This window comes from Colossoma macropomum, unplaced genomic scaffold (genome assembly GCF_904425465.1).
Source record: "Colossoma macropomum unplaced genomic scaffold, Colossoma_macropomum, whole genome shotgun sequence".
Lineage (NCBI taxonomy): Eukaryota > Metazoa > Chordata > Actinopteri > Characiformes > Serrasalmidae > Colossoma > Colossoma macropomum.
The window spans coordinates 13,400,073-13,428,063 of NW_023494810.1; the positions used below are offsets into that span (position 1 = coordinate 13,400,073).

Here is a 27,991-nt window from a genome sequence, read left to right on the forward strand (position 1 = left end):
ACTGTTTTATTTAGAATTTTGTTTTAATAAAATTACCTTTTTTTGTTCCTGACATTTTTAGACTTTTTAAGGCAAAAAGCAAATAAAATGAATTTCATGTAGATGCAATGAAAATTGTTTCACATAAAAGAGGTATTGTTGAATAATTTGATATATGTCATGTATTTATTCAATTATTTCTTGGGAAAATAATGGGGACGTCATGTCAGTGACCCATATACAGTCATATGTAATCAGTCTCTGTTAAATTAAGAGAAAATAAGTTAACACATCCTCTACAGAGAACACATGTAAATATGGCATTTTTCTGCCAATTTTAGTGCACAGTTTCTATTTATTTGCTGAAGTTAACATATTAGAAAAAACAGCAAATATAAAATGTGCCATAACCTTTACAAAGGTTTTTCCTAGAATGTTAAATTCAGCAAATAAATAATATGTTTATGTAGAAGTGCAGAAGTGTGTTCTCTGTGGAGGATTTTACATAAAATTTGAAGAGCAAGGCCCAAACATTTGTCTACAACTGTGTACGCTGGTCCAGATCTTTATCTGTGTTGTGGTGAATTTGTAGGTTGTCATTGTGCAGAAAGTTATGCAACAACTTCACAAGAACCACTCCTAAAACTCCACCTCCTGACTAATGTTCTGCTGTAGGCCATCAACCATACGTTAGCTCTTGACTCGACTTGTTATCGTACTGACTGCATGTGGCAGCTTCTTGGCTTTGACTTCTTGTAAAACGCACCTCTTCCCCCCAAACCTTTCCTGTTTTTCTTACACCTTAGGGCTGCGGCGTGTTACGTTATAGTTATTACTCAGATCAACCTCAGGAAACCACAAAAGACCCATGTATGAGATTTGTTATTGTTCTTGTGTAAGGGTTATGACAACATGCATTTTTTTCATATAATTTAATTAAATAAATACGCGACATATCTGATATTATCCTTCTTTATGTGAATACACTGTCAGTCCATCAAAATATAATTAATTTTTAGGAATTTATGCAAAATCTAAAAATGTCATTACAGTATATGTGGTTTAAGTAAACCATCAAAAAGGTAATATGGTTATTTGATTCCATATCAAATAGTTTGAAATGATTTTATGTTTTAAATGTTGCAAAATAGGGTAGTAAATTTTAAAATATGGTGAAACTTTTGTCTAAATTCTGACTTTTCTCAAATGTCACGCGACACAACCAACTACAAAGGACTTTTATTCTGAAATGCTTTTGAGAAAGAGTGGGTAGGGTATTGCATCATAAAGATGACCCCATGGTGCAATGCTAAGCTCAGTGGCACTTTCGCAAATATAAAAAAAAATCAACTTTGAGTGTATATTTTAGAATTTACCAGGTCAGGTGGTGCGATCCCAGAAAAACCATGAACAAGTGTTGTTATTATTATTATAACTATAATGTTTATTTATTTAAAAAATAATGTGCTTGAGGGCGAAGGTTTATATGAGGTCCAAGTATAAAGACTAGTTTATGCATGTTTCAGTAGCGGGAAAAAAAGTTTAAAATATAATATTTTTTAATAAATGTGTGGTTGCACCACATGACATTTTCTGGGTGGTAAGATTGACTATCCTGGTCAAAAATGAATTTAGACCATTATAAAAGCCATGAAACAGATATCAGCACATTGAACAGCTCTGTGTAGTAATCAAAAATGCTTATCATAACCTTTGTAATATATTTATAAATTTAGAATTTCTAAAATTGTAAATTTAAAAACCTTTATTTGTCATTGGCCCTTAAAAGCAATAATAGTTGCCAGAGCCTAAGTAGTTAAATTAATGTCTACTTACTAAAATGTCATTACAAGTACATACTAATCCCAAGTGCAGTCAACATTACGTAGCTTTCGTCATTTATTACTGGCAGTGTGCATTTGTGTGGCATCCAACAAATGGGTAATGAGGTCCAAATCGCATTATAGCCTTTAGTTTTCCTTAGACTGATCTCCTTCAGTTCAGCTTATTCAACTCGACAGATCTTGAACTTTACTTCTCTGAAGGTGTGGTCTGAGTCAGCTTCTTGTTATCAGTATATTATCCTGACTAAGCTATTTATATTGCAGATATGAGAAGAAATACCAGCTCGCTGGATTCAGATCTCTTAGGACACTATTTTTCAACACAGACCTACTTTACAGGCCCAATGGAGAACAATGATGATCCCTCCAAAATCCAACACCACATAAGGCATATACTCACCAAAAGATTAACTCCTGCTCTTCTCCAGACCTATAACAAGAAGCTGGAGCTTCTCAGAATGTGCTCCTTCTACATCAAGGTCATACAAGTGGATCACTCTCAGTATGACCATAACTGTGCCTCCTCCTCAACAGTTATGTCACTCATCGACATTCAGAGGTTCCAGCGGATGAAGAAGTTAGGCAACAGCCAGGTAAAGATCCAACTGGCCCTTCTGGAGGAGCTTCTCGACAGTCTCAGCAGGGGCTGCGAAGAGCTACAAGCCATCTTGGACCGAGAGAGGCTTGACGAAGGCGCAATTAAAGAAGGCGCTATTAAGGAGAAAATATTCAAGCTTCTTCAGGAGGCTGCTGAGTTTAAAGATGTGCTTGTGCCTAGTAGGCTGCATCTCAAGCATCACCTTATCTCAGAGGTCAGCAGCACCAGAGTTCCACAGATTCAGCTGGCCCTGAGCATCAGGATGCCAGTGAGATTTGATAAAACCAAGTGCGCTGCGTCTTCAGACTCCATCATTCTACACTGGGACATTACTGAGCAGGAGCAGCACGAGCCAGGAGAGCAATTCAAGATCTGCTACAAGCTTTTTCATCCAACCACCGAAGCAGAAGGCAACCTGATGGCCCAAATAGCATGTGCAAGCTATTGCCTCAGGATCGACAATCTGATGCCGGACAGGTTTTATGAATTTACTGTGCAGAGAGTGGACTCATGGTTGTCGGTCTATAGCCTTTGGATTGATGCGATCATCCTGAAAACTGTCTCGGGGACAATCGGGAGCAGTGAGGAGAACACAGAGAAAAACTGAGATCAATCAAATCTATCTATCTACCAATTGGTAAATGAAATAAAACATATTTTGAGCCATTATTGTTTCTGGCCTGAGAGTTATTATTATCTACCTAACTCGACAGGTCTCGTTTTAGCAACAGGGAACACTCAGGTGAGCTCTCCTATTGGTTGGGACTTCAGGGGAAGAGATCTGAAGTCTTTGGGCTGGCTTTACACAGTGAAGCTTTCAAGCAACTTTATTGGCTTGGAACCTTGGAAGCTGCATCCTGTAAAGTGTCTTGCAACTGACTGAAACTGAAACTCAGCTGCAACAGTTGCAGGCAGCTCAAACAAGTCACGTCACACAAATTTTGTGAAACAGACAATCAGAACACAGACAATGCATAATGTGATCACATCGAATGGCACACTTTTAAACGATTGATTTCACCAGACCAGTGGAGAAGACGGTGAAACAGAAGATGGTTTACTGGGTATGGGTTGAGATGTTAGCAGTCATTCAGAGTGGTTTGATATCAAAAGATTCATTGTTGAGACAATTACCAACTCAGATTTCTTTACAGTGGTGTTGACAGGAACCAGAAGTCGCAACTCCTACAACACATGCAAAAGTTTTGGCAACCCTGGATTACATCGCACATTTTTTGATTTATGAAAATTATGTTAACACGTCCTCTACAGAGAACACACTGCACATTTTAATGTATAATTACTGTTTATTTGCTGAATTTAACATTCTGGAAAAAAGAGAAATAAAATGTGGCCTGTGCAAAAGTTCTGGCACATTTTATATTTTATATTTGATTTTTTTCCAGTGTGGTAAACTCAGCAAATAAATTATTAAAGCGTCCATTAAAGCATGCAGAAAAATGTCATGTTTATGTGTGTTCTTATTTTTCTTATCTTATTTATTGGATATATATATATATATATATATATACATTTTGTCTACTGTCCAAAACCACTACGTGAGTTTTTATATGTAATGGTGATGATGACAAAATAGTGCTAAACCTGAAATTGATGTTTTATTTTCCAAACTATTTTGTATAATTCAAATAAGAAGCTGCAGAATGAGAAGCTAAATTCAGCCTTGTTATTACTGTTAACATCACTAGCGTATGTTTCTTTTGGCTGTACAACATGACGCTGACTGCTCTTTGTTTCAGCTAGATAAGTGTTGGTCCAAGTCCGGAAACGTCAAAACACTGTAGTTCTTCAGTTCCACTGAAGAATTTTCTTTTTTTTCCCTTCCAAAACAAGTTGGCCAATTAAGAGCTTCATTCTATTTCAGTGTGGGATTGTTTCTGAATGACCTAAGAGATGACTTCCAGTCAACACTGTAGATTACACAAACCCAGACGGTCTAAAGTAGAGCCAACAGATCATGTCAGGCAACTTATAGTGAAACTTTAACTGAGATGACACTGAGTAACAAACTGTCAAAGGGGAATTCTACTGATTTGCACAATTAGATGGTTAAGGTGTAAAAAAAAAGTCATTCAGAGTGGTTTGGTGTGAAATGCTTTGTCCTACAATCAGAACTGTTCACAGTGGTGGTGCTAGGAACCAGACGTCCACCTCTAAAAGTTCCCTCACAGAAAGTTATTAATACACTGCCTGATGTCTGAGACACTGTTTTATGGTAGTTTTATGATAAGGTTTTAGTCTTAATTTCTGTTCATGGTGGAAGGGTACATGCAGAATGTTTTGAGGCCAAACAGTCCCTGAAGAAAATGTATTATTTCAGATTAATCGCAATTTTTTGTCTTTAAAGAACCTCAGGTTTTCTGTAATGGAGGAGAACCATTTAACCATGCATTCAAATGATTCTCATAGGTGTCATGTTTCTGTATACACTATTCCAAATAAAGGGTTCTTTGTGCCATGCTGTAGAACAGGGGTGTCAAACTCAACCATGAAAAAGGCCATATTAGAAAATCTCAGCAAATCCGTGGGCCAGCTGTGTTTTATTTCATTTTTTACTTAACAAACGGGCCATTATTTATTCAAAACATGCCAAAACTACAACAGCAAAATAGGGAAGGAATACTTATTCAAAAATAATTCTAAATATAAGTAGTTTTAGGTAGTTATTTTACAACTGCCTCTTTGCTTGAACTAGACAGCAGGCATCTTTTCTTTTTGTGTAACTGCTGGCCCACAGATTGTTGTTGGGGGTCAGAATGCGCATTATGTTGCAGTGCATGCTGGGGACTGTAGTGCATCTCAGGGTGAAACAGGGTAATAAGAACAGAAAATTTAAATACTTTCGCAGGCCGAATAGGACTGTGTCACGGGCCTGACTTGTGTTTGGCACATGGGCTTTAGGAGAACCATTTTTTGCAAATGAGATGTGCCTTTTTAAAGTTCACACTATGATGAAAAATTATACTGCAGTTTTTCTAGAACCAGACATCCCAGCCAAGAACCATTTAAGAACCTTTATTTCTTAGAGTGTACAGTGGTTCTTTAGGGGTTCTTTAACAAGGGCACTCTTAAAAAAGGTGCCACTGAGGGTTCTTTGAGTAATGCCGCAGAATGGTTCTGTGAAAGTGTGAAGAACCTTAAAGTACCACACAATGTTCTAGAAAGGACTATTACACTGGCAAATATGTGAGAGTTCTTCAAACCTTTAAAAGGTTCTTCACACGCAAAAAGCTCTTTATCAAACATGTTTTTAGGGAACCATTGCTCAAAGGACCCATTGTGGGACCTTTATTTTTAAAAGTGTACAGTGGTTCTTTAAGGGTTCTTTAATAAGGGCACTCTTCAAAAAAAAGGTGCCACAGAGGGTTCTTTGAGTGATGCCGCAGAATGGTCCCATAAGTGTAAACAACTTTTTTAAAGTACCACATGATGTTCAAGAAAGGACTGTTACTTTGGCAATTATGGAAAAGTTGTTCAAGCCTTTAAAAGGTTCTTCACACAAATCTCTTTATCAAAGATGTTTTTAGGGAACCATCACTCAAAGAACCCATTGTGGGACCTTTCTTTAACAATGCCTTTCCTAAAGAACTCTGGACGAGCTGTTTTTTTCTTCTGCTCAAAAATAAAGGTTCTTAAATGATTGGCTGGGATAAATGGTTCTAGAAAAATTGCTGTAGAACATTTTTGATCGTTCTTTGTTATACATTATGTGAAGATTCTTTTTACTTTAGAAAGGTTTTTACACTCACACACCTCATTTGCACATTATGTTCTACAAAGAATCATCAGTTGAAAGGTTCTTTAGGGAACCGGAAGCCATTTTTCAATGTCATCTCTCCAAAGAACCCTTTTTAAAGCACACTTATTGTTTAACAACATTAAAAAATGACAACAGGACATGTAGGAATGATTTTTTGACAATACTTTCAAAAACATTTTATAATATGTCATAACACTGTACACATAATACAATAATTAATAATATGGAAACAATATACAAATCTATTATCTACATTCAGTCTTTTTACATACATGTTTAGCCTGAGCAACTGTTACAGTTGTAAAGTATATGAAAAATGGCCAGCCAACACTTTACAGTAGGGTGCTGTTTATATGGCTACATGATACTTACATAAGCTTGTCATGACAACTGACATAACCCTATATAAATGTTTATAAATGCTTATTCCAACAGGCATCATCTGTCATAAAGGCTAGTTTGGCTGACTTTGATCAAAATGGGCAAATGTAGCCTTTATAGTGAATGATGCCTCATGGAATAAGCATTTAGAAACATGTATGTAGAGTTATGTTAGTTGTCATGCCAAGCTTATGTAGAAGTCATGTAGCCTTATGAACAGCACCCTATAGTAAAGTGATACCGAAAAATATAAATGTACATCCATGAGGAAAAGAGGAGAAGTACAACAGTTTAGAATTTTTAGGGATGAGTATTTTCAAGTGCATCTATATGTCCGTTTATAACGACTGCATGCTGAAAGTCATTTGTTAAGAATCAATGGATTTTTCCCTTTGATTTGATTCTAATAAACCGCTTCTGGTCACAGATAATTCAAAATGTGAAACAGAGAGGAAACGTCTCCATATCTGTGCTCTAATGAAGCTAAATGACTGTGTGATATCCTGCCTGCATGACTGCACAGCCCACACTGATGAAATTCCCAGTGCGTCACTCATCTACTCAGAGCAAAATGTCTGAAAACGAAGAATGTACATACAATAACGGTCTGTGGAACGGAAAACCCACCTTACCTTCCTTTGTTTATTTTGCATGTAAACCATTGGATTTATGCAGTCATAACAAAAATACGAGCCTTCAAGCTGAACAATCAAACCATAACTCATTGGGGTTTTCCTGTCCTTCAGAAGTATGCATGTTTTGATGGCGTCTCTCAGGCTTTCTCCATTGAGTTTGTGGAATTTAACACTGGTGTATGAACAGTCAGGTTCTAGTAGACCAATATTTGAACACAAAGTCAGTTCACTATAGAACAATACTAGCATTGCATATCGCCTACTTTTTTCAGATTTTGAGTGCTTAATATTCAGCAATACAGCTGATTTCCCTGCTCTAGCAACAAATCTGTTAACTACCCCATTTAGAAGGTACAACATGTGTCCAAAAGCATCCAGACAGCCTTTCTAATGAGTAAATTCTGCTGCTCAGTTGCTCACATACCATTCAGTAGAGTTGACCAACAGAATGGGACGTTCTGGAGCAGCTACGCATGAGCCTAAGGTCACCATGGCCAATGCCAAGTTTGGGCTAGAGATATATAAAGCCCTCCAGCACTGGGCTGTGGAGCAGTGCAACTGCGTTCTCTTGAGTGATGGGGCTCCATCCAATACCGTTGGAATGAGTTGGAGTGTCCAGAACTGACCATCCAACATCAGTACCTGACCTCAGTAATGCTCAATCAAATCCTCACAGAAATTATCCAACATCTAATGTAAAGCCTTCCCAGAACAGTAAAGGCTGTTACTGCAGCAAAGGGGGGCAAACGTACTATTAAAACCCTTCATTTCAGAAGAAAAGCTGGTGTCTGCAAACTTCTGGACGTATATTAGAGCATGAAAATTGTTCTAGCAGAAGTGCTAAACATTGTCAGTCATTGTCATTGTACAAAACTTGATACCTTCAATAGTGTACAATAATTTTTCTCAGTATGAAAGTTTTTGTTCCTTTCAGTGACTTTACATCTGAACATTTCCCCAACGATTGAACGTTCTCTCAGAGGATCTGTAATAAATGATGGGGCTTTATGTTTACAGTATTGGTGCAGATCAGGGGCCCACCTTTAAATTCTAGAGAGCCGAAGATCAGCAGTGATTTCTTCAATCTAACAGACCTGAGAATGGCTGAACCAGCTGCACATAATGTAACATAGGCTAGTGATAACATAATCATTCACTAGGTTAAAGCTACACCATGTACATTCTGGGGATTTGGACCTCTCTGGTGGAAATGTGTAATTACACTCAGTGTACAGAAAAACATTTTGTAACATGGGCTGTAACGTGTCTTCTGAGGATGTGAGTGAATTATCTACTATTGTTGTCATATCTCCATCAGTATAATGTTAATTTTGTGATTGTTTAAGTCCTAAACATCGAGCCGGACCTTCTTTTTGAGTCTGTGTGTGTGATGCGTGGTGTGAAAAATTCCCAACCCGGCGCCTCTGACTTTTATATGATCATTTAAGGCTTTAAAGGGTGATTTGCAGCAGCTCATGCTCACCATACTTAGCCTGTTTTTATTCTCCTCACTCAGTATTGATACTTCTTTCAGTTTTAAAAATCTTACTTAGTGCAGCTTTAAGGTTTGTACAGTATTAAGTCAGGTCGCACTACCCAAACTAGTTTTAACACTGAGCTTAGAATTTACTAAATATTTCTACCTATTCATAAGCAGGTGTAAGTGAAACTACCAGGAACCACACTGACAAACACATAAACAACTAGAAAAGGCTTATTGTTAATGTCACTTTTTGTGCTATCATAAGCTGGCTAAATGCTGTACTTTATGTATAATTTTAATCTCCACACATGAAGCTGAAATCCATAGCTTCAGTTCAGTGTTGGACTTCATGATGAATGGACCAATAAAAGTGGTCTCAGAATTACTTGGACAATTATTTATATGTTAAAGAGGAACTCTTTGTGTCTGCACAAGTAAATAATTAAACTGTAAATAAAGTCATTCAGGGTCGTCTTGTGTGAAATGCTTCGTTCTAGAGTCAGAATTGTTCACAGTGGTGGTGAAAGGAACCAGATGTCCATCTGTAATAGCTCCCTCACAGAAAGATATTACATGAAGTGGTTTTACATATGCTGCCTGATGTCGGCTGTGTCTCAGTTCGCTCACTAGTTCCGTATGTAGTGAATCAGTACATAGTAAATACGAATTCAGGCACTGGCTAGGTTCATTACGATGTGAAAACAACAGCCCAGTACCAACAACATCAACTGGGCAGCTCATCCACTGCTTAACCATACTGTCATTTTTAGGATAAATATAACAGTTATTTCATAAACACTCCCATTTTCTTTACTTTGAGGCCCAGATACAGCCAAATGTCAGTCTACCTATGTTTAATATGATTAACAAAACGAAGCCTTTAATAAAATGAAGCCTTTCCTCAGGTGACTAGAAGCACTTTATAGCAGCTGTAGCTAAAACACAGTCAACATATGACTGAATAAACATTCACGTAATACGTCAGTAACATTACTGTTAACATTATTAAGTCTGTAACTGAATATTTCCAAAGGGGCCAACTTAGCCTGTCAGCAGGCCAGGCTACTTTAATGTCATGCTATGTTCATAAAATAAATAAATAAAGTGCAATACTTGTGAGATACAATCCCTTTTATTGTTGGTATGCTTTTTTGCTCACAAGTGTGAAAAATACACTTTTTTTTACCCGAGGCAGGTGCAGGTGTGGCACCATTTCTGGTCAGACAGCATAGTGAACAGTCAATGCTCACTGATTTTTACAGTGCATTGTGGGAACTTTCAGGAAATGATGAGACCCCCTAGAAAATGTCTGATTCCCTGAGCTTAACTCTGACTTCTGAACTAGGGCCTAAAACACAAATCTGTTCTAGGTTTTGGACTAAAATGCCTTTTAAAATCCCTGGAGTGATGCATGCTGAGCATTGAGAAGCAAAATAGGCCCCAAAGAAACATATTTTTTCAGATTTACCACCAATTTAACATCATCAACATTCATATAAACTCAAAAGACACCCATAGGTTCACTGGTGGTTTTAGATAGTAAATAAAATGGCTACATCTGTGTTGTAGCCATGGTGACCCCTGGTTCCTATCACCACCACTGTAAAGAAATCTGAACCATTTCACACCAAACCACTCTGAATGACTGAATTATGAAGCCATTTTGAAGCCAATTCCCCTTTAACTTACACTAAAGGTTTTCCTTCCATTTCTCAGTTAATTACCAGCTGTCAGCTCATGGAAATCACCAAACTGAACCGAAACCGAAGCTGGCCGTCCCTGATTTTGTGGTTTTGCTACAACCTTTTAGCACATGCAAATGTGCCAGAGCTGCTCGCACTCATCCAGTGACGTCAGTTCCTCTCAGGGCCTTCAATTTCCTGTCGCGTGTCGGCCAGAGAGTCCACCTCCTGCGACCTGCGGTAGATGACCACCCCGGTCAACTGCATGAGGGACAGCCGGGCTCGCTTGCTCATGCCGTGAATCCGCATGAGGAACTCGTCATTCGCGACGAGGTATATGAGTGGATTGATGGCGCTGTTCAAGCACACAAGGCCCCTGCTCACCTGGTGGGCAACGTAGATGTTGTCGAAGCTCTTGTGGCACGTGCCCTCCAGCTTCAGGATCCTGGTCTTCAGGTTCAGGTTTCTGAAAATGTGGTAGGGGATGAAGCAGATGGAAAACAGCACCGTGAGCATGATGACAAGCTTCAGACAGCGCTGCTTCAGGAGGGTGTCCACGTTGGCCCTGGTGGCCAGAACTACGATGATGTGGCCGTAGCAGAGCAAGATGATGAGCAGGGGAATGACGAAGCCGGTGACTGTCCAGCCCAGACTGTAGGAGAGGTAGTCTCTGATCCACTGATTATTGGTGGTGTCGTAGCAGGCCTCTGAGGAATTTGGCTTAGACTTGTCGAAGTACATGTCAGGCAGAATCTGAACGAACACCAGCGTCCACACGAGGGCGCTGATGGCCACAGACATCCTGGTGTTGATTTTGCCCATCACCCTCATGGTGTGGACGATGCCCGAGGTACCTGTACAGGCTGATGCACGTGAGGAAGCCTATGCTGCCGTACAGGTTCAGGTTGAAGCAGAAGCGCGTGATTTTGCAGAAGGTCTGCCCGAAAACCCAGCTGCTGTTCGCTGCGTAATAGCTCACCAGGAACGGCAGCGTGGACACGTACAGCAGGTCCGCCACGCCGAGGTTCAGGATGAACACGTTGATGTTGCCCATCTTCTTCCAGCCGCTGTAGACCGACCTCAGCCCGCACACGTTGGCAGACGCTCCTATAATGAAGACCAGGACGTAGACGGTGGGCAGGAACTTGTGCGTAAAGGACAGATCGATCTGCAGGCACTCCGTGTCGTTCCTCGCGCTCCTGCTCTCCGCCTCCATTCTGCTGCTCAAGCTCTCCGGAGCTGCCGTGTCGAGCAGACTGGAGCCCGCTGAGCTGTTCAGCTGCCTCGTAAACACAGCCGGAAAGACGCCCACTTCCTCCACCGGGCTGTACACTCCTAAAACGATGGTTCTTCAAGGGTTTTCTAGTAAAGACAAGGGTTCTATCTAGAACCCTTTTGAAAAGGGTTCTGTATAGCACCCGAAAGGATTCTTCTATTCAACCTTATAACAATAGAAGAACCTTTTTTGGGTGCTATATAAAACCCATATAGGTTCAACCCATATAGAAAAAAATATATGGACACATATTTTTACATATTTGAAATACATTCACTAAATGTATTTCAGAATATATTGCCATATTAATCAAATATATTTTAAAATGCATTTATTCTATAATCTGTTGGGAAATATTACACCAAGAAATGTACCATACACTCTTAAAAAAGAGGGTTCTTTAAGGGTTCTATAGTTAAGACAGTGGTTTTGCATAGCACCCAAAGGGGTTCTTCTATTGAGATAATGTCAAGCTTGACACAGTTAAAGACCTCTTTTTGGTGCTATATAGAACCCATTTTAATAAGGTTCCGTATAGAACCGTATTCAACATGTATTTCAGAATATATTGCCATATTAATCAAATATATTTTAAAATGCATTTATTCTATAATCTCTTCTGAAATATTACACCAGGAAATGTACCATACACTCTTAAAAAAGAGGGTTCTTTAAGGGTTCTATAGTTAAGACAGTGGCTCTGCATAGCACCCAAAAGGGTTCTTCTATTGAGATAATGTCAAGCTTGTAACAATAGAAGAACCCTTTTGAATGCTATATAGAACCCTTTTCAAAGAGGTTCAACCTATATGGAAGAAAATATATGGTTCTATATAGCACCAAAAAGGGTTCTTCTATTGTTACGATGTCAAGCTTGACACAGTTAAAGAACCCTTTTTGGTACTATATAGAACTCAATTTAATAAAGTTCCATATAGAACCGTATTTAACATGTATTTTGGAATATATTGCCATATTAATCAAATATATTTTAAAATGCATTTATTTGAAAATGTATGGGGAAATATTACATATATAAATGCACCATAAGATGGTTCTTCAAGGGTTCTTTAGTAAAGAACCTTTTTGAAAAACGTTCTGTATAGCACACAAAAGGGTTCTTCTATTGAGATGATGTCAAGTTTGCAACAATAGAAAAACCCTGTTGGGTGCTATATAGAAACCCTTTTCAAAAAGCTTCTATCCATATGGAAAAAATATATATTTTATATATATTTTTAAGTGTTTGAAATACATTCAAACACTAAAGTGTATTTTAGAATATATTGTCATATTAATCAAATATATTTTAAAATGTATGGGGACATATTACATATAAATGCACCATAAGATGGTTCTTCAAGCGTTCTTTAGTAAAGACAAGGGTTCTATATAGAACCTTTTTGAAAAACGTTCTGTATAGCACACAAAAGGGTTCTTCTATTGTAATGATGTCATGCTTGGAACAATATAGCTATATAGCACCTGTTATATAGCACCTGTTGGTTGCTATAAGCCTTTTCAAAAAGTTTCTACCCAGATGGAAAAAAAATATATGGACATATGTTTTTATATATTTGAAATTCATTGCTGTCTATGCCAAAATACATTCCGTACACTAAAATATATTTCAGAATATATTGCCATATTAACCAAATTTATTATTATTATTATAAGATGCATTTATTTTAAAATGTCTGGGGAAAATATTACATATAGAAATGTAACATACACTCTTAAAAACGATGGTTCGTCAAAGGTCCTTTAGTAAAGGCAAGGGTTATATTTAGAACCTTTTTGAAAAAGGTTCTATATAGCACCCATAAGGGATGATGTCAAGTTTGTAACAATAGAAAAACCATGTTGGGTGCTATATAGAACCCTTTTAAAAAAGTTCAACCTATATGGAAGAAAATATATGGTTCTATATAGCACCAAAAAGGGTTCTTCTATTGTCAGGATGTCAAGCTTGACACAGTTGAAGAACGCTTTCTGGTGCTAAATGGAACCCATTTTAATAAGGTTCTATATAGAAACCACATGCAACACATTATCCATCAGTCTGAAAAGCCCTTTCATGATGCAAAGAACCATATAATCATGCAGAGGGTTCTTTGAGTGTTCATGGTTCTAAATAGAACCATTCTCTTTACTAGAGAACCATCTTGTTTAAGAATGTAGGAAATGAGGATTTCTCTATGAATGTGTTTGCTCTTAGAGGTATATAACTGGGTAGTCTGGCCACCTCTAAATGCACACACATTTTTTCAGTAAGCTTATGCTTGAGTGTGAGTGAAATTCGTTTCTAAACAAGTCAGTGCCGACGCATACAATTAGTTACAGATGTTTTAATTAAAGTAGCTGAATGCAAACACACACACACACACACACACACACACACACACACACACATTGTTCAGTTTAAAAGTCTTAGCCACTGAATTGTTTAAAACATTATCTGGTCAGTAAGTTTGTTTTTGTCTATAACACTACACATCGTTAGAATAAATACAAATAAACATAACTACAATAAAAAGTTTAAACATTTTCTTTTTTTGAAAAAAAAAAAAAATTCCTGCCACAAAATCAAATATAATTCCTGTATGAAGTTGATACATGTTACCAGTCACACGTTCTCTTAAATTAGGTCTTGGAATTTTTAGGTTTCAGTTGTGATGTTATTCCTGGACCTAATTTGAATATGTTTTACTTCTCCTTCACACGTAGGTTCAAGTTCAGTGATTAGTAGTAAGCAAACATGTGAGTAAAGAGCTGCAAGTTCCTGAATTCTGCTCCTTTCTGAGCACTATAATATTAGTACATTAAAGTAATATTTCAGCAAAAAAATCAGATTTACACAATTTTCCACTCAAATGTAGTGTTTAGTTTAGAGCTGGGACTACAAGGCTTAATTAATTTTTATAGCTCACAGTAGGTCATACTGTGATCTAAACCACATTGAGGTTTAGCAGGTTTTGGTAATGTACTTTTACAGAAACAAGTTGAGGGTTTTGGCTGACTACTGAATTATAGTGTTTGTTAGCTACATTAGCCTTGTAGCTCCAGTTCTACAGTAAAAAAAAAAAAAGATTTTATTTCCTTAAAAAATGTCCAGTCCAGTCGTTCTATGAAGCTATGTTAGGTAGCCTCTAAGATACTTGATTGAGTAATATGTACTTAATCATTTCAAATAATCACACTAAAGTGATTTGAGTACATTTTTAATTAACTTGACTGATTCATTTCTGTATTACTCGAAAATGAAATGTTGGATTTCCCTAAAATGTTCTGTCCAATGGTTCTACGCAACCATCTTAAGTAGCTTCTAAGATGCTTGATTGAGTAATATGTGCTTAATAAATTCAAGTAACACACTAAAGTGATTTGAGTACATAAAATACTTAAAAATGTTTTGTCAAGTGGTTCCACACAACTGGGTTAAGTTTAAGATGTTCAATTGAGAAACATGTACCCAGTGAATTCAAGTAAATCACAGTAGAAACAGAACATAAATTCAATAGGTTTAAGTTAGGTCTACAGAATTTCAGGGTTGTTACTGAACTACTGGACTGTTGAAGATTTACACTCAGCTGCAGGTTAACTTGCACTTTCAGCCAACAGTGTAGCAAAACTGTAAACCGTGAAGTAGAAGACGGACGCTCACCAAAGAAAAGATAGAGCAGAGGAAGGAACACGAAGAGGGAGAGTGAAACAAGCAAAAGAATATGTAAACACATGATGCCAGGAGCCAAAGAGAAAGATGTTGAGTTTTAAGATTACACTGAACGAACTAATGAATAGGAGTAGATAAAAACGTGTCTGTAAGGCCTGCTCTCTCAGTTTCAGGGCCCTCGCCCATCAGTGGTGAAATGAATTTCCTCTGAACTCCTTCCACCACAACCTGAAGACTCGACTGATTCAGACGATGTGGTTAACAGCGTTCTGCACACAGTTCTGTATTTGTGTCTTATTCTTATCCTGTTATTTCAGTTCATCGTTTCTCTGCTCTTTACTCAGCCCTTATTTTACTGTTCACTTCTTTAAAAAGCTTTCAGTTCATCCCCCTCAGTATCTACACTAGATCATGCTATCATGTCTCTTAGGTTGAAGGTTCTTACAGGATCTCCAGGTATATTTGTATAGATCTTTTAGCTTACAGAGTGATGGAGCAAAGTCCAATACCTTTGGAAAGAGTTGGAGTGATCAAGAACTGACCATCCAACATCAGTACCTGACCTCACTAATGCTAACCTGTGAAGCCAGCCACCGCTTCTTTTCGAACTGCCGCTCATGCAACGTCATCGGACAGTTGAACGCGCTCGGAGACTGCCTGACGCCTACGCTGACTAGCATCGCTATGAATGATGGGGGGAGAAAGAGGGGCCATCCTGCCCACCCAGAGAGAGCGTGCCCAGTTGTGCTCTCTTGGACTCCCGGCTACGGACGGCTATAGCATCACCAGAGATCGAACTCGCGATCTCCTGATGATAGGGCCAACGCTTAGACGGCTGCGCCACTCGGGAGCCCCAATATTTAACCTTTTAATTTTGTGGATTTTAATATAGTCTCCAAATGACAATGACAAAACAGTGTCTGAATACCTGTTTCCCCTCAGTGTATGTCAAATCTAACAGTCTGAGGGTTTTTATTTATTAGAAATGTAGTGTATTTACATTTATTTCATTTAGCAGACGTTCTTATCCAGAGTGACAGTAGAAGCCAAATAGATCAATACAAATATACCTGGAGATGCTGTAAGAATCTCTAACCTAAGAGACATGATAGCGTGATCTGGTGTAGATACTGAGGGGGGATGAACTGAGAGCAGCTTTTTAAAGAAGTGAACAGTAAAATACAGGCTGAGTTAAGTGCAGAGAAACGAAGAACTGAAATAACAGGATGCGATAAGACACAAATACAGAACAGTGTGCCAAATGCTGTTAACCACATCGTCTGAATCAGTGAGTATATACATATATATGTGTGCGTGTGTGTGTGTGTGTGTGTGTGTGTGTGTGTGTGTGTGTGTGTGTGTGTGTGCGCGTCTAAATAAGTCCTAAATAAGTTAACACGTCCTGTTCAAAGTCTGAGGACGTGCAGTTACTGTTTATTTGCTACATTTGACATACTGAAAAAAAAAAAAAACTAAATGTGGCTTCTTTTTTATGTCATTCTGAAACTTGCAAATAAATCCCAAAGTCATTAAATCTATCTTTAGTATATTTTATATAGTATATTTTAACTGCTTAACTGCCTCTTCTTGACTGGGACTTTAAATTATCTGGTAACTCATGCTGAACTAAGTTATGCCATTTTGAGAGTGAGGGATTGAAATGTGGACCCAATTATAGGTCCCTCAGAGTTTAAGGGATGAAGTGTTTTTGTGTAACCTGAAAGGAAGATCCTTTTGTCTCTTAACTGGTCCACCTGGTGGCACCTCAGTGATTTTTAGCTTGTATTACAGGTTATGCTATATCACTACAGAGTAATGGAGCAAAGTCCAATACCTTTGGAAGGAGTTGGAGTGATCAAGAACTGACCATCCTACATCAGTACCTGACCTCACTAATGCTCCATCAAATCCTCACAGCAATGTTCCAACATCTAGTCTAAAGCCTTTTCAGAAGAGTAGAGGCTGTTACTGCAGCACAAACTCACTATTAATACTCTTCATTTTAGAAGAAACTCAGCAGGTGTCTAAAAAACGTATGGACATATAATGCATTGAACAATACAGTCCTTGTTTCATAGTGCTACTTCAGCTGCCATTAGCCTGGTGCTTTATGCTTCTTTCATCAGCAAAACCTATTATGCCACAGCTGCTTGCTTTCCAAGCAGCTGGCAATAGTGCAGCATTGCATCATTTGTGGTAAATCAATCAATGTGGTTCTTGGAATCCTCTTTGGGAATGAAAATAGATTTAATTCGGCCTGATCAACCTCATGCTTTCAAAGACTGTAATCACCCGATATGGCCTGAAGTTGCTCTTGTAATTTCCAAAGCAAAGTGGTGAAGCTTATCATAATTCAGTTTATTTAAAGTGGTGGTGATAGAAACCAGGCGTCCTGATGTTTACAATGCAAATATAGCCATTTTGTTTACTATCCAAAACCACAGGTGAACCTACACATGAGTTTTATATGACATGTTAATGATGGTAAAATCTGAAAAAATAGGTTTTCTTTGGGGATTATTTATTATTGTTATTTACTGTTTAAAAAAAGAGTTCTATATAGCACGCAAAAGGGTTCTGCTATTGTTACTATGTCAAGCTTGTTACAATAAATGGACCCTTTTTGGTGCTATACAGAGCCCTTTTCAAAAAGGTTCTATATAGAACCATCTACAGCACATTCTCCATCAATCTGAAGAACCATTTCGTGATGCAAAGGACCCTTTAATCATGCAGTGGTCATGGTTCTATATAGAACCATTTTCTTTACTAAAGAACCCTTGAAGAACTTTTTTAAGTGTGTCACAATGGTGTACAGTGTTTTGAGACTGAACGTGCCCCTGGTTTTGCAGGTGGTTGTTAGGAGTCAGTTTAGGAGAGAATGCAAGTGGATTATTTTATATCTTTTTTATCTTTTTTTATAATCTTTTGGGCAATACTATACATCACAAAATGTATTTTATAGCTGGAAAAGATTTGATGATATTGTTCATGCCTTTGTGTTTTCTTTTCAGGAATTTGAATCACAAAAACAGTTCACACTTACCTGGAAGGTCACTGGTAGGACTCAGAGAAACCTACCCACAAACATATAAACACAAACCCACAAACATTCATTTTTGTTATTGAATTGTTTTATTTTCTTTATAAAAATGTAACTGTGATGCCAGCAAATAAATCTTACAGTTCAGTCAGTTCTATCCTAGTCTCAGCCTGTTCCTTATCTTACCGTCTAATGGACCTACGTTTGGTGCCGAAGATATCAGATGTTATATTACACTAAATGATCACATGACTGTAATCTCATCCCTGCACAATTCTTGTAAAATGAAAACCATTACAGAACAAAGTGGTTACTGCAGATATACTTTACATGGTGAGGGTCACTTTATTTTGGACTGTACAAGTTATTTAGGAGTAACCCAAATGTTGAGAAGATCCATTTTGTCCTTTCAATAAAAATCAAACAACCTTGGGGGCCACAACATTTTATGTCTATTTTTCCATCTTGGTTGTAAATATGTTTCAGTATTTGCTAATGTACTAGTATAGACTACAAAATATAATATAAAGAAAACGCAGACTTAACTTTGCTCTGTTTTAAGCTTTAGCTAAGCCATAGCCACTTTTCTCGCATCTCTGGCAGGAATCTTTTCCACAAAGGTAGAACAGTTTCTTGTAAAAAGCCTCTCAATGTTTGGCTTTTTACGAGGCTGAAGTCAGCTTCCCATTTATCAGCTTCTTGTTTGAATTTTCCCGTTCCACCTTAAATGGTGCCTGAGGCTTCAGACTGTAACTGCTTCACCATTTAAGGTGGAACGGGAAAATTTGAATGAGAAGCTGACTTCAGCTTCATGACTTTTCAGTGTTTGACAGTTGCTCACTGCAAGTTAAACATATTAGGAAACAATATTTTATAGTGTTTATAAATGCAAATAAGGCCATTCGTCTCCAAATTATTATTGCTCTTCTTAAATTTTTCTTTTTGCCTTTTCATTAGTTACTAGCTAGGTAAGACTTTTGTCTGCATTGCTATGGTGACCAACACACACTGATCTTTAGGGTTAAAGAGTGAATTAGTAGATACAGGCTATATTAACTCCATCGTTTAAGACCATTTATTGTTAAAACTGTGTTAGAACGATCAGGGCAGTAAAAGTCATGTTGCCAAGCCCTGGTCTATGCATTACCAGTCACTTTGTAAAGTGGGTAAATGTATAAGCCCACACACTTTAACTCTTAGAAGTCTCAGTTATCGCCAGCAATAACAAAAACACATTTGTGTCTTCAGGTAGAAGGCGAGATATTTTATGAATTTAATAAAAAGTAAGGAAAAAGGGAAAAAGTAATGAAAACTATGGAAGCTAAATGGTTAAAAAATTGAAATAGCCAAAGAAAAATAATCCAGTCAGTGTTATTTTCTCTGCAGTATCTAAGTAGATGCAGCCAAGTGAACTCTTGCATTGGTTAGGACATCAGCAGCTGCACTGAAGGCCTTACATGTTAGATTAACTACGAACATAATTAGGAAGCAACCAAAGAATCGACCAATCACGTTTTGATTTTACAAATGCAACCTTGTAATGTGAGTCTAAGCAGGTTTGGGTTAGTTGTTAGGAATGGAAAACAGTGGCAGCAGCTCTATGGAAGGACTCTTTACTGAAGTCACTGTATAACTGATAGAAGTTCAAATATATGTTAATATCTATCACAAGCTTTAAATAAAACATATGGAATGTCTTTTATAAGCTTCCATGTTTAATCTAAAATGGCCAAAACATGTTCATGTGAAACATATGAAGCTAATATGTAAGTAATGTTGAGGAACTAGGCCCACTTACAGGATCTCAGGCTTTAAGGGGTTAAATAATGTATAACAAATTGATATTTTGCACCAATGTCTCAGGAATGGTGAAGTTACTGTTATCTGAACCATCTGTTGTCAATCCATCTAAAGCCAAGATCTGGTTCTTCTGGAGCTGGTCAGTGGCAGATCAGGACAGTGGGAATGACAGGCGCACGACTCGATGACCATGACCCTGTGCTGAGCGATGCCTCCCTGAGGGCAGCGGAAAGCCGTCCGGACAGTTCTGGTCCGGTGGGGGGTACAGCAGCGGTTGTCGGTGCATGTGCCGCAGAACAGGGGCCTGTAGGAGCGCACGCTGTGGCAGTCTTGGTGCTCGAGCCGAACAGGGAGGGGAGACCGGTAGCTGCTCTTGCACACACCCGTTCCCTGGAATGCAGGGCCTCAAATAAACACTGTCGGGGCAAACACTGTGCAGCCTCAGCTAATCAATCACACCAGAGCTGCAGCTTTTACACTGGGCTTGTTTTACTTCCACATTAAAGGCACAGGCTACCTGAAAATGCTTGCTAATGAATGGAGAATAGCTGCAGGAGCCAGGTAGTTGATGCATTTTCAATATGCTAATTATACCCTGCAAAAAATAGTATCTTGTCAAGTGAAAGTATTTTAATTCTAGTCAATATATCTATTATTTCTTATTTTGAAATGGTTGTGCACTTATAAGGTTATCTAGCTTATTTCTAGACATTTCTTACCTGTTTTAACTAATTTTATTAAGCAAAGGTATATAACTCTACTGGCAGATAATTTTGTTTGTTTCAAGCACATTTCTTAAAACAAGCACAATCATCTGCCAATACAGTGAGATAATTTTACTTAATAAAATCTCTTAAAACAAGTGAAAAATGTTTGGAAATAAATTAAATAAATTTGATATAAGCTGACAACAATCACAACATGATAAATATCGCATATATCATCTAGATTTAAAATCATTTTAATTGACAAGATACTACTTTTTGCAGTGTAGAAGTAAAAATTTTTTTAGCCTAAAATACTTAAACTCTTCCACCAACTCTTTTTTTTTTTAAAGAGTCAGAACTGTTCACAGTGGTGGTGATAGGAACCAGATGTCCACCTCTAAACAGAAAGTTATTACACAAAATGATCATGAATACACTGATGTCTGAGACATTGTTTTGTGATACTTTTGAGAAGCTTTTAGCCTAAAGTGTATTTTTTACATGCAGGGTGGGCTAAGGCAAAAAAACATTTATTTTTTTAAATTTTCAACTATCTCACCATCATCAACATTCCATATAAAACTCAGAAGACACATGTAGGTTCACTGGTGGTTTTGGATAGTAAATAAAATGTCTATATTTGTGTTGTAGTCATGGTGATCCCTGGTTCCTATCACCACCACTGGAAAGAAATCTGAGTCTCTACAATCTGAATGGCTTTGTTTACATCTCAACCAATTTATTTTGTTGTCATTCTTGATAATGTAAATTTCATGTTGTTGTTGATTTTTTGAGTGTGAATAAGTAAACACACCCTCTACCGAGAACACACTACTGCAAATTTCAATACGCAATTACCATTTATTTAAGCTACTGTATCGTTGCTGTCGGGACAAAACCTCCATCTCCATTTTTGTCGATTTTCGTTTTTTTTTTACATAATTTGAAAAAGACAACTGCCGTTTCTATTGTGTCAAATTTCATGATGAACAGAACAACAGAAATGGCTCACAATTACTCGGAAATAAATATTTCTCCATTTACTTCCATTAGAAGTTAAGAAAGTTTTTTCTTGTTCTGTAAGATTATTTTTTTGGAGATATGAGTTTTTGCTACAACAGCAGCGATATATAAGTTATATTTATAATAAATAAGTTATAGCACATTTCATAGTAAAATGTTTTCCCCCAATTTTTGAAGTGGAAGTGTTAACTTATTTTTACTTAGCAAATCATCAAAACAAGTAATTTATTGGAGCTGTTGAAACTTGCAAAATTTAGCTTTTTGCTAAATTGTCTTAATTATTTTGAGTTCTGTTAACTTATGCAGGTTTATGGTGTGAAGTCACTCACCAGCTGGACTCTGCTGGTCGGCGCTGAAGGGGCCGGATAGCAGGGCCTGACCTGGCACAGACGTGTCTGTGTTTGTGGGCGGCAGGCCCAGTTCCTGTTTGACATGCGGGTGGAGACACCTGGTCCGCAGCTGCGTGAGCATGCGCTCCACTCTGTGATCTGCTCGATGCAGTTGGACCACGGGATTGCACTGGACGCAGACATGTCCTGCCTCGACCTCGCCACTCGGTCAGCTGCGATGATTCACAGACAAAGAAGCGTAAACATCCTCAGAGTTTGATTGGGAGCTTTTACCTCCCAAGACTATTGTGTATGCTGAGCTTGTCGTTAGAACAGAGGACGTTGGGTTGTGTGCGGCACCTAAGCTCGGCTGTCCTCAAAGGATTAATGACTCAAGTGAAGCCCACCAAGCCTTTCATAGCAAACTTAAGCTCTTATATTTCGTTTGGAGCTGTTTCGACCACCCTAGAGCAGCGCAGATCATGTTTACAAAAGTATGTGGTTGACCACTGGAGTTATTTAAAGCACAAAGCGTGCAGACCTGGTGGTTTCCTTTCCCACCCAAGTTTGACTAACTTATCACAGTTTTAAACCCACGTCAACACACATACAGTCTGTGTCCATAAGTTTGTAGACACCAGTGTTTCTTCTGAAATGAAGGGTGTTAATAGTGAGTTTGCCCTGCAGTAACAGCCTCTACTCTTCTAGGAAGGCTTTACATTAGAGGTTGAACATTGCTGTGAGGATTTGATTGAGCATTAGTAAGGTCAGGTTCTGATGTTGGATGGTCAGTTCTGAATCACTCTGACTCATCCCAAAGCTACTGGATGGAGCTCCATCACTCCAGAGAACGCAGTTCCACTGCTCCACAGCCCAATGCTGGGGGGCTTCATTAAGTTAAATCAGATTTGCTGCTGGTGAATTTGAACAAATCTGTGTGATGGATGGAGACAGAAAGTCAGGAACCAAACCTCTGTTCTTCTAACCAGCTCACAACATCTCAACTACTTTTTGAAACCAAGAAATTTTTGTTACATTTTACTGTATGTAATATTTGGGGGAGTGCGGGGAACAACCTAACGCAGGGCACATTTTAAAATGAGCTTTTTATGTTGTTATACAAGGTCAAGCAGTGTGAGCTTCTGGCCACATTACCACATTTCCTATCCACAGTCTTCCACCAAAATTCAGAGCAATTTGTCAGTGCTTTAAAGAGATCTGAGCCAAAGAGTTTTACAGCGTTACAGCTCAGAAATTGACATTAACAGTTGGTAAAACTGTAGTTATTCAGAAATAATGTTCAGTATCTTACACAATATGATGTGTGCTGTTTTTATTTGCTGTCCTTCAGGGGACAAACAATAAATCTGTCATATATATAATTTGATGTATGTATCTATCGGTTGTTCTGTCCGTCTGTCTTATAGATGAGAATATATAATGCAGTACGGTTGGAAGATAAATTTGTTTCTTATAACATACAATTATATTGAATTAACTTTGTTTGCACTGACTCATCAGACTTTTCTAGCAGGTGTTAAACTGACCCTCTGTCTGTTACAGTGAACCCACCCTTGGGCTAAACTGTAACACTGCTCTTCCCCTCATTTTTAGTGAAATTGTACATGAATTGTAGGAGCTATAAACAAAGTTCAAGTGTTTGTAGCAGAGATGTTGCTTTTATTAAAACATGATTATTCCAGTAAATATTAAAAAAAATATTTCTTAGAAACCAAAATGTGTTAAGTTGTGCCCCGCTCTCCTCTTTTTGTATTTACTCTAATGTTGTATAGTGATTTGACTAGTAAACACATGCTTACTGCTGAGATGTTTATGTTTTAAAATTTGCTTTGATTTTCGGTGGTTTATGCGTAACAGTGAGTTACCGGCAGTGTTTTCTAGGAGGACGCTGTTCTCCAGGCCATCACAGACCCACTCCCTGCAGCACTGGCCTGGCAGCTGGACGAGCCTGGGGTTTGGACAGTTGGCAAAGGGCAAGTTCAGATCTTCGTTGCAGAGCAGGACACATGTGATGCCACCACCCACACAGTGGCACAGCTGCATGCAGGTGGGCTGGAAGGACTGGCCCTCCTCGTACCACACACCGTCAAGCTCACAGCCAAGCACGTTTTGTCCTGGAGAGGTTGTTCATTCAGGAAAGAGAAACTGGAGAACGTTTTTCAGAGGTTCACAAAGTTCACACAAGGTCTCGCTGTGATTAAATGAGATTACAACACTGTACGGCACTGAGCATAGTGACTATACACGTTTAAAAACAAAGGTGCCAAAAAAGGTTCTTTGCCCTAAAAGAACCACTTCTGGTTCCCTAATTAACATTTCAGTGGGTGCACCAGACGTTCTTAAAAGACATCTATAGTACCAAAAGTGGTTCTATGACCTTTAGCTTTAGGTTAGTTTTAGAGTTCTTTAAAGAAACAGATATAACAGGGTTTCCATCATACACTCTTAAAAATAAGAGTTCTTTGCCATAGAAGAACCACTTTTAGTTCCCTGAAAAAAAACATTCAATAAGTGGTTTTTGTGAATGTCTGATTGTGAAGAACCTTTCTAAAAGAGAAGAGTCTCCACACAATGTAGAGGTTCCAGTAAGGCCCTTAACCTGGTATAGAATCTTTATTATCTGTCTATAGTCTATTATTTGAGCTTTTGAAAGGTTCTTCGCATTCATAAATCTCTTTTTCAGATATGTTTCTTTAGGGAACCAACAGTGGTTCAACAGTGGTTCTGCGTGTTCACAGTTACTATTATCTTTGTCAGAGAGTTTATGAAAAAACACTTTTAAGTGTGTACACTCAAGCCTAGAACTATGCCTAGTGTTCTAGGGCAGCCTATTCTACTGATGAAGCTGTGAATGGTGATTATTTGGCTGAACGCCTGTGTTAAAGTTTCTGCACAATTAAATTGTTAAACTGTTAACAGAGTCATTCAGAGTGGTTTGGTGTGAAATGGTTCAGATTTCTTTCCAGTAGTGGTGATAGGAACCAGGGGTCGTCACGACTACAACACAAATACAGCCATTTTATTTACTATCCAAAAGCACCAGTGAACCTACATGTGTCTTCTGAGTTTTATATGGATTGTTGAGGATGGAAAAATAGTGGAAAATCTAAAATAATACATTTCTTTGGGGACTGTTTTGCCTCACAACACCGTACATGCATCCCTCTACTATTACTGGATTTCAAAAATATGTTTTAGGCCAAAACCATCGTGATAACCTTTATCAAAACTATAATAAAACAATGTCTCAGACATCAGACAGTGTATTCATAACCATTTCATGTAACAACTTTCTGTGAGTGAGCTTTTAGAGATGGACATTTGGTTCCTATCACCTACCACCACTGTAAACAATTCTGACTTGATAAGGCTCTCTAGAACAGAGCATTTCACACCAAACCACTCTGAATTAACTTTATTCACAACTTAAAGATTTATCGATGCAGAAATTTGGAAAAAATGGTGGAAGTCCCCTTTAAAGTATAACGTTAAGTGAGCAAAAAATACATAAACAATAGAAAGTTCTGTCAAAGCGGCCAATTCACAGCTTGTGCAATATCAGAACATGAGCCTGCCCTGTTCTGTTCTCCCAGGTTATCTCAAAGAGCTCTGAAATTGCTTATCAGCTCTTGCACAACCAGGTTTGACACCAGCGCAGCAGCACTTACTGACACACTCTCCCGGCCCCCCCGGAAAACTGGCGCTGTAGTCACACTGCAGACCATGTCGACTGTCACAGACGTGTTTTTCGGAGCAGGGTTCGCCCTCTTGTCTCGCGCACGTCTGACAGCACCCACACCCATCCAGGACCAGAGAAACACCGACTGGGCAGGTGGGGGAGGACCAGGGGCACTGGCAGGGTCCCTCACAGAGCTGGCAGACCACCTGAGAGGGGCAGTTTAAAGCCACAGAGTGATTACTGTGTTTTGCATGTACTCTGAAAAATAGAGAAACCAAAAAGGAGCAATGCTAGAGGAAAGACTTGGTTACTTTTGGACCCTTCAGTGTAAAGTACTGTGCAAAAGTCATGAAGTTATCATGAAGTGGTCATGAAGTTATCAAGTTATCGATTAAATTTCAATAAAAAAAAACTCAACTAAAACTAACATTAGTTCTTTTTTTAGTCTTTCAAAGAAATTTGCAGGCATCTATACACACTTAAAAAGGTGGTTCTTCAAGGGTTCTTTAGTAAATAAAAATAGTTCTATATAGAACCATGAAAACTCAAAGAGCCCTTTGTATGATTTAAGGGTTCTTGGCATCATGAAAGGTTCTTCAGACTGATGGAGAATGTGCTGTAGATGGTTCTATATAGCACCTTTTTGAAAAAGGTTCTATATAGCACCCAAAAGTGTTTTTCCATTGTTACATTGTCAAGCTTGTATACAATAGTAGACCCCCTTTGGTGCTATATACACCCCTCTTCAATAATCTATACAGAACCATTTTCTTTAATAAGAACTCTTGAAGAACCATCTTTTTAAGTGTGTAGTATAGCACTGTTGCATTAACAAATCTGTTTGATGGACCATTTACATTCTTAAAAAAAGGTTCTTTGAGTGATGCTGAAGAAAAATGAAAAAGAGATTTCTGTAGGTGAGGAACCTTTCAAAGGTTCACATAATGTAAAGGTTCTATACCAATCTTTATGTTATTTAGAGTTTTTTATGCACTTTCAAAAATTATGCATTTTCAAAAATTGTTTTCTAATGCACTGTCCATTGAAAGGTCTTTTATGGAACCAAAAGTGGTTCTTCACAAAGAACCCCTTTATGTCACATTTTGACAAAAACAATAAAAATAAAGTTTCTACACATTGAATACAAAGAGTGAGCGGAGAGTTCTGACCTGCGAGAGGGTGCAGAGGAGGAGGGAGACGGAAAAAACAGCTTCTTTACTTTCTTTCTTCATCCCGGGAGCCCAAACTTGCCTCCTATGTGAGACGTCCGTGATTCCATTAAGTGCCAGTGTTAGCAGCCCGCCCGCCTCAGGGCCATTCATTTATACAGTCGGGGCTCTGATGTCAGAGGCGAACAGTGCAAATAGAATCTGGATGGGAATCAAAAATACTTCCAATTCCAGCGCAGAAGAACGTCCACTTTTACATGGTCTGAGTTTCCAGTTCAACAACCCACTAAAAAAGATTGGTTTGGTAAACAAAGTGTGAATAGCTTTGTTCCAGTAAAGCTGGATAAAAGTATAATGTGGAAGTAAACAATGTTTTATAATCCATTGTAGATATATAAATAAATCTACTGTACACACACACACACATATATGATTTCTTATGTCCAGTGCGTTGTTAGAAAACCCTTTTTTAGCTTCTCACGGTTCCATAAGGGGGCCAGACCACTAGACCGTATCTTTACACATCACAGACATCAATCAACAGCTTTCCAACATCAATGACCTGAAGACTTCACAGGAAAAGGCCGGCAAATGTTTTCCGATGGATCTGATTCAGGGACTGATTCATTTAAACCAAAAGGTGGGGAGCTGAGTCCAGCACAGTTTTGTGATGTCTTTGCTCCAGCTAGGGCTGGACGATTCGAGGAAGATATCTAATTGTGAGTTTTCTGACCGGTATTGTGATTGCAATGTAAATGCGATTATTATCTAGTAGTCTCTTGCATAAAACACCTTTAGTGAATTTTTCCCCTTTGCCCTAAAAGAATTGTCCAGCAAAAAATCAGAGTCGATCAGGCAAGATAAGGCTAATGCTGCTTAAAAACACTA

At 38.2% G+C, this 27,991-nt stretch overlaps 2 protein-coding genes and 1 pseudogene across 2 annotated transcripts; 1 reads left to right on the forward strand and 2 right to left on the reverse strand.

The window, feature by feature from the left end:
* The first annotated feature begins 2,167 nt into the window (after window positions 1-2,167).
* Window positions 2,168-3,028, forward strand: LOC118799998 (fibronectin type III domain-containing protein 11-like). The gene has a single exon (XM_036560146.1). The coding sequence runs from the start codon at window positions 2,168-2,170 to the stop codon at window positions 3,026-3,028; it is 861 nt and encodes a 286-aa protein (XP_036416039.1).
* A 7,296-nt stretch (window positions 3,029-10,324) lies between these two features.
* On the reverse strand, window positions 10,325-22,277 carry LOC118799572 (annotated as a pseudogene).
* Window positions 19,677-27,221, reverse strand: LOC118799573 (CCN family member 5-like). Its single transcript, XM_036559523.1, has 5 exons — window positions 27,104-27,221; window positions 25,924-26,140; window positions 24,121-24,369; window positions 22,244-22,467; window positions 19,677-20,565 (listed from the first exon to the last, which is right to left on the reverse strand). Exons 1-5 carry the CDS (start codon window positions 27,164-27,166, stop codon window positions 20,284-20,286), a joined length of 1,035 nt encoding a protein of 344 aa, XP_036415416.1. The 5' UTR covers window positions 27,167-27,221; the 3' UTR covers window positions 19,677-20,283.
* Window positions 27,222-27,991: the final 770 nt, after the last annotated feature.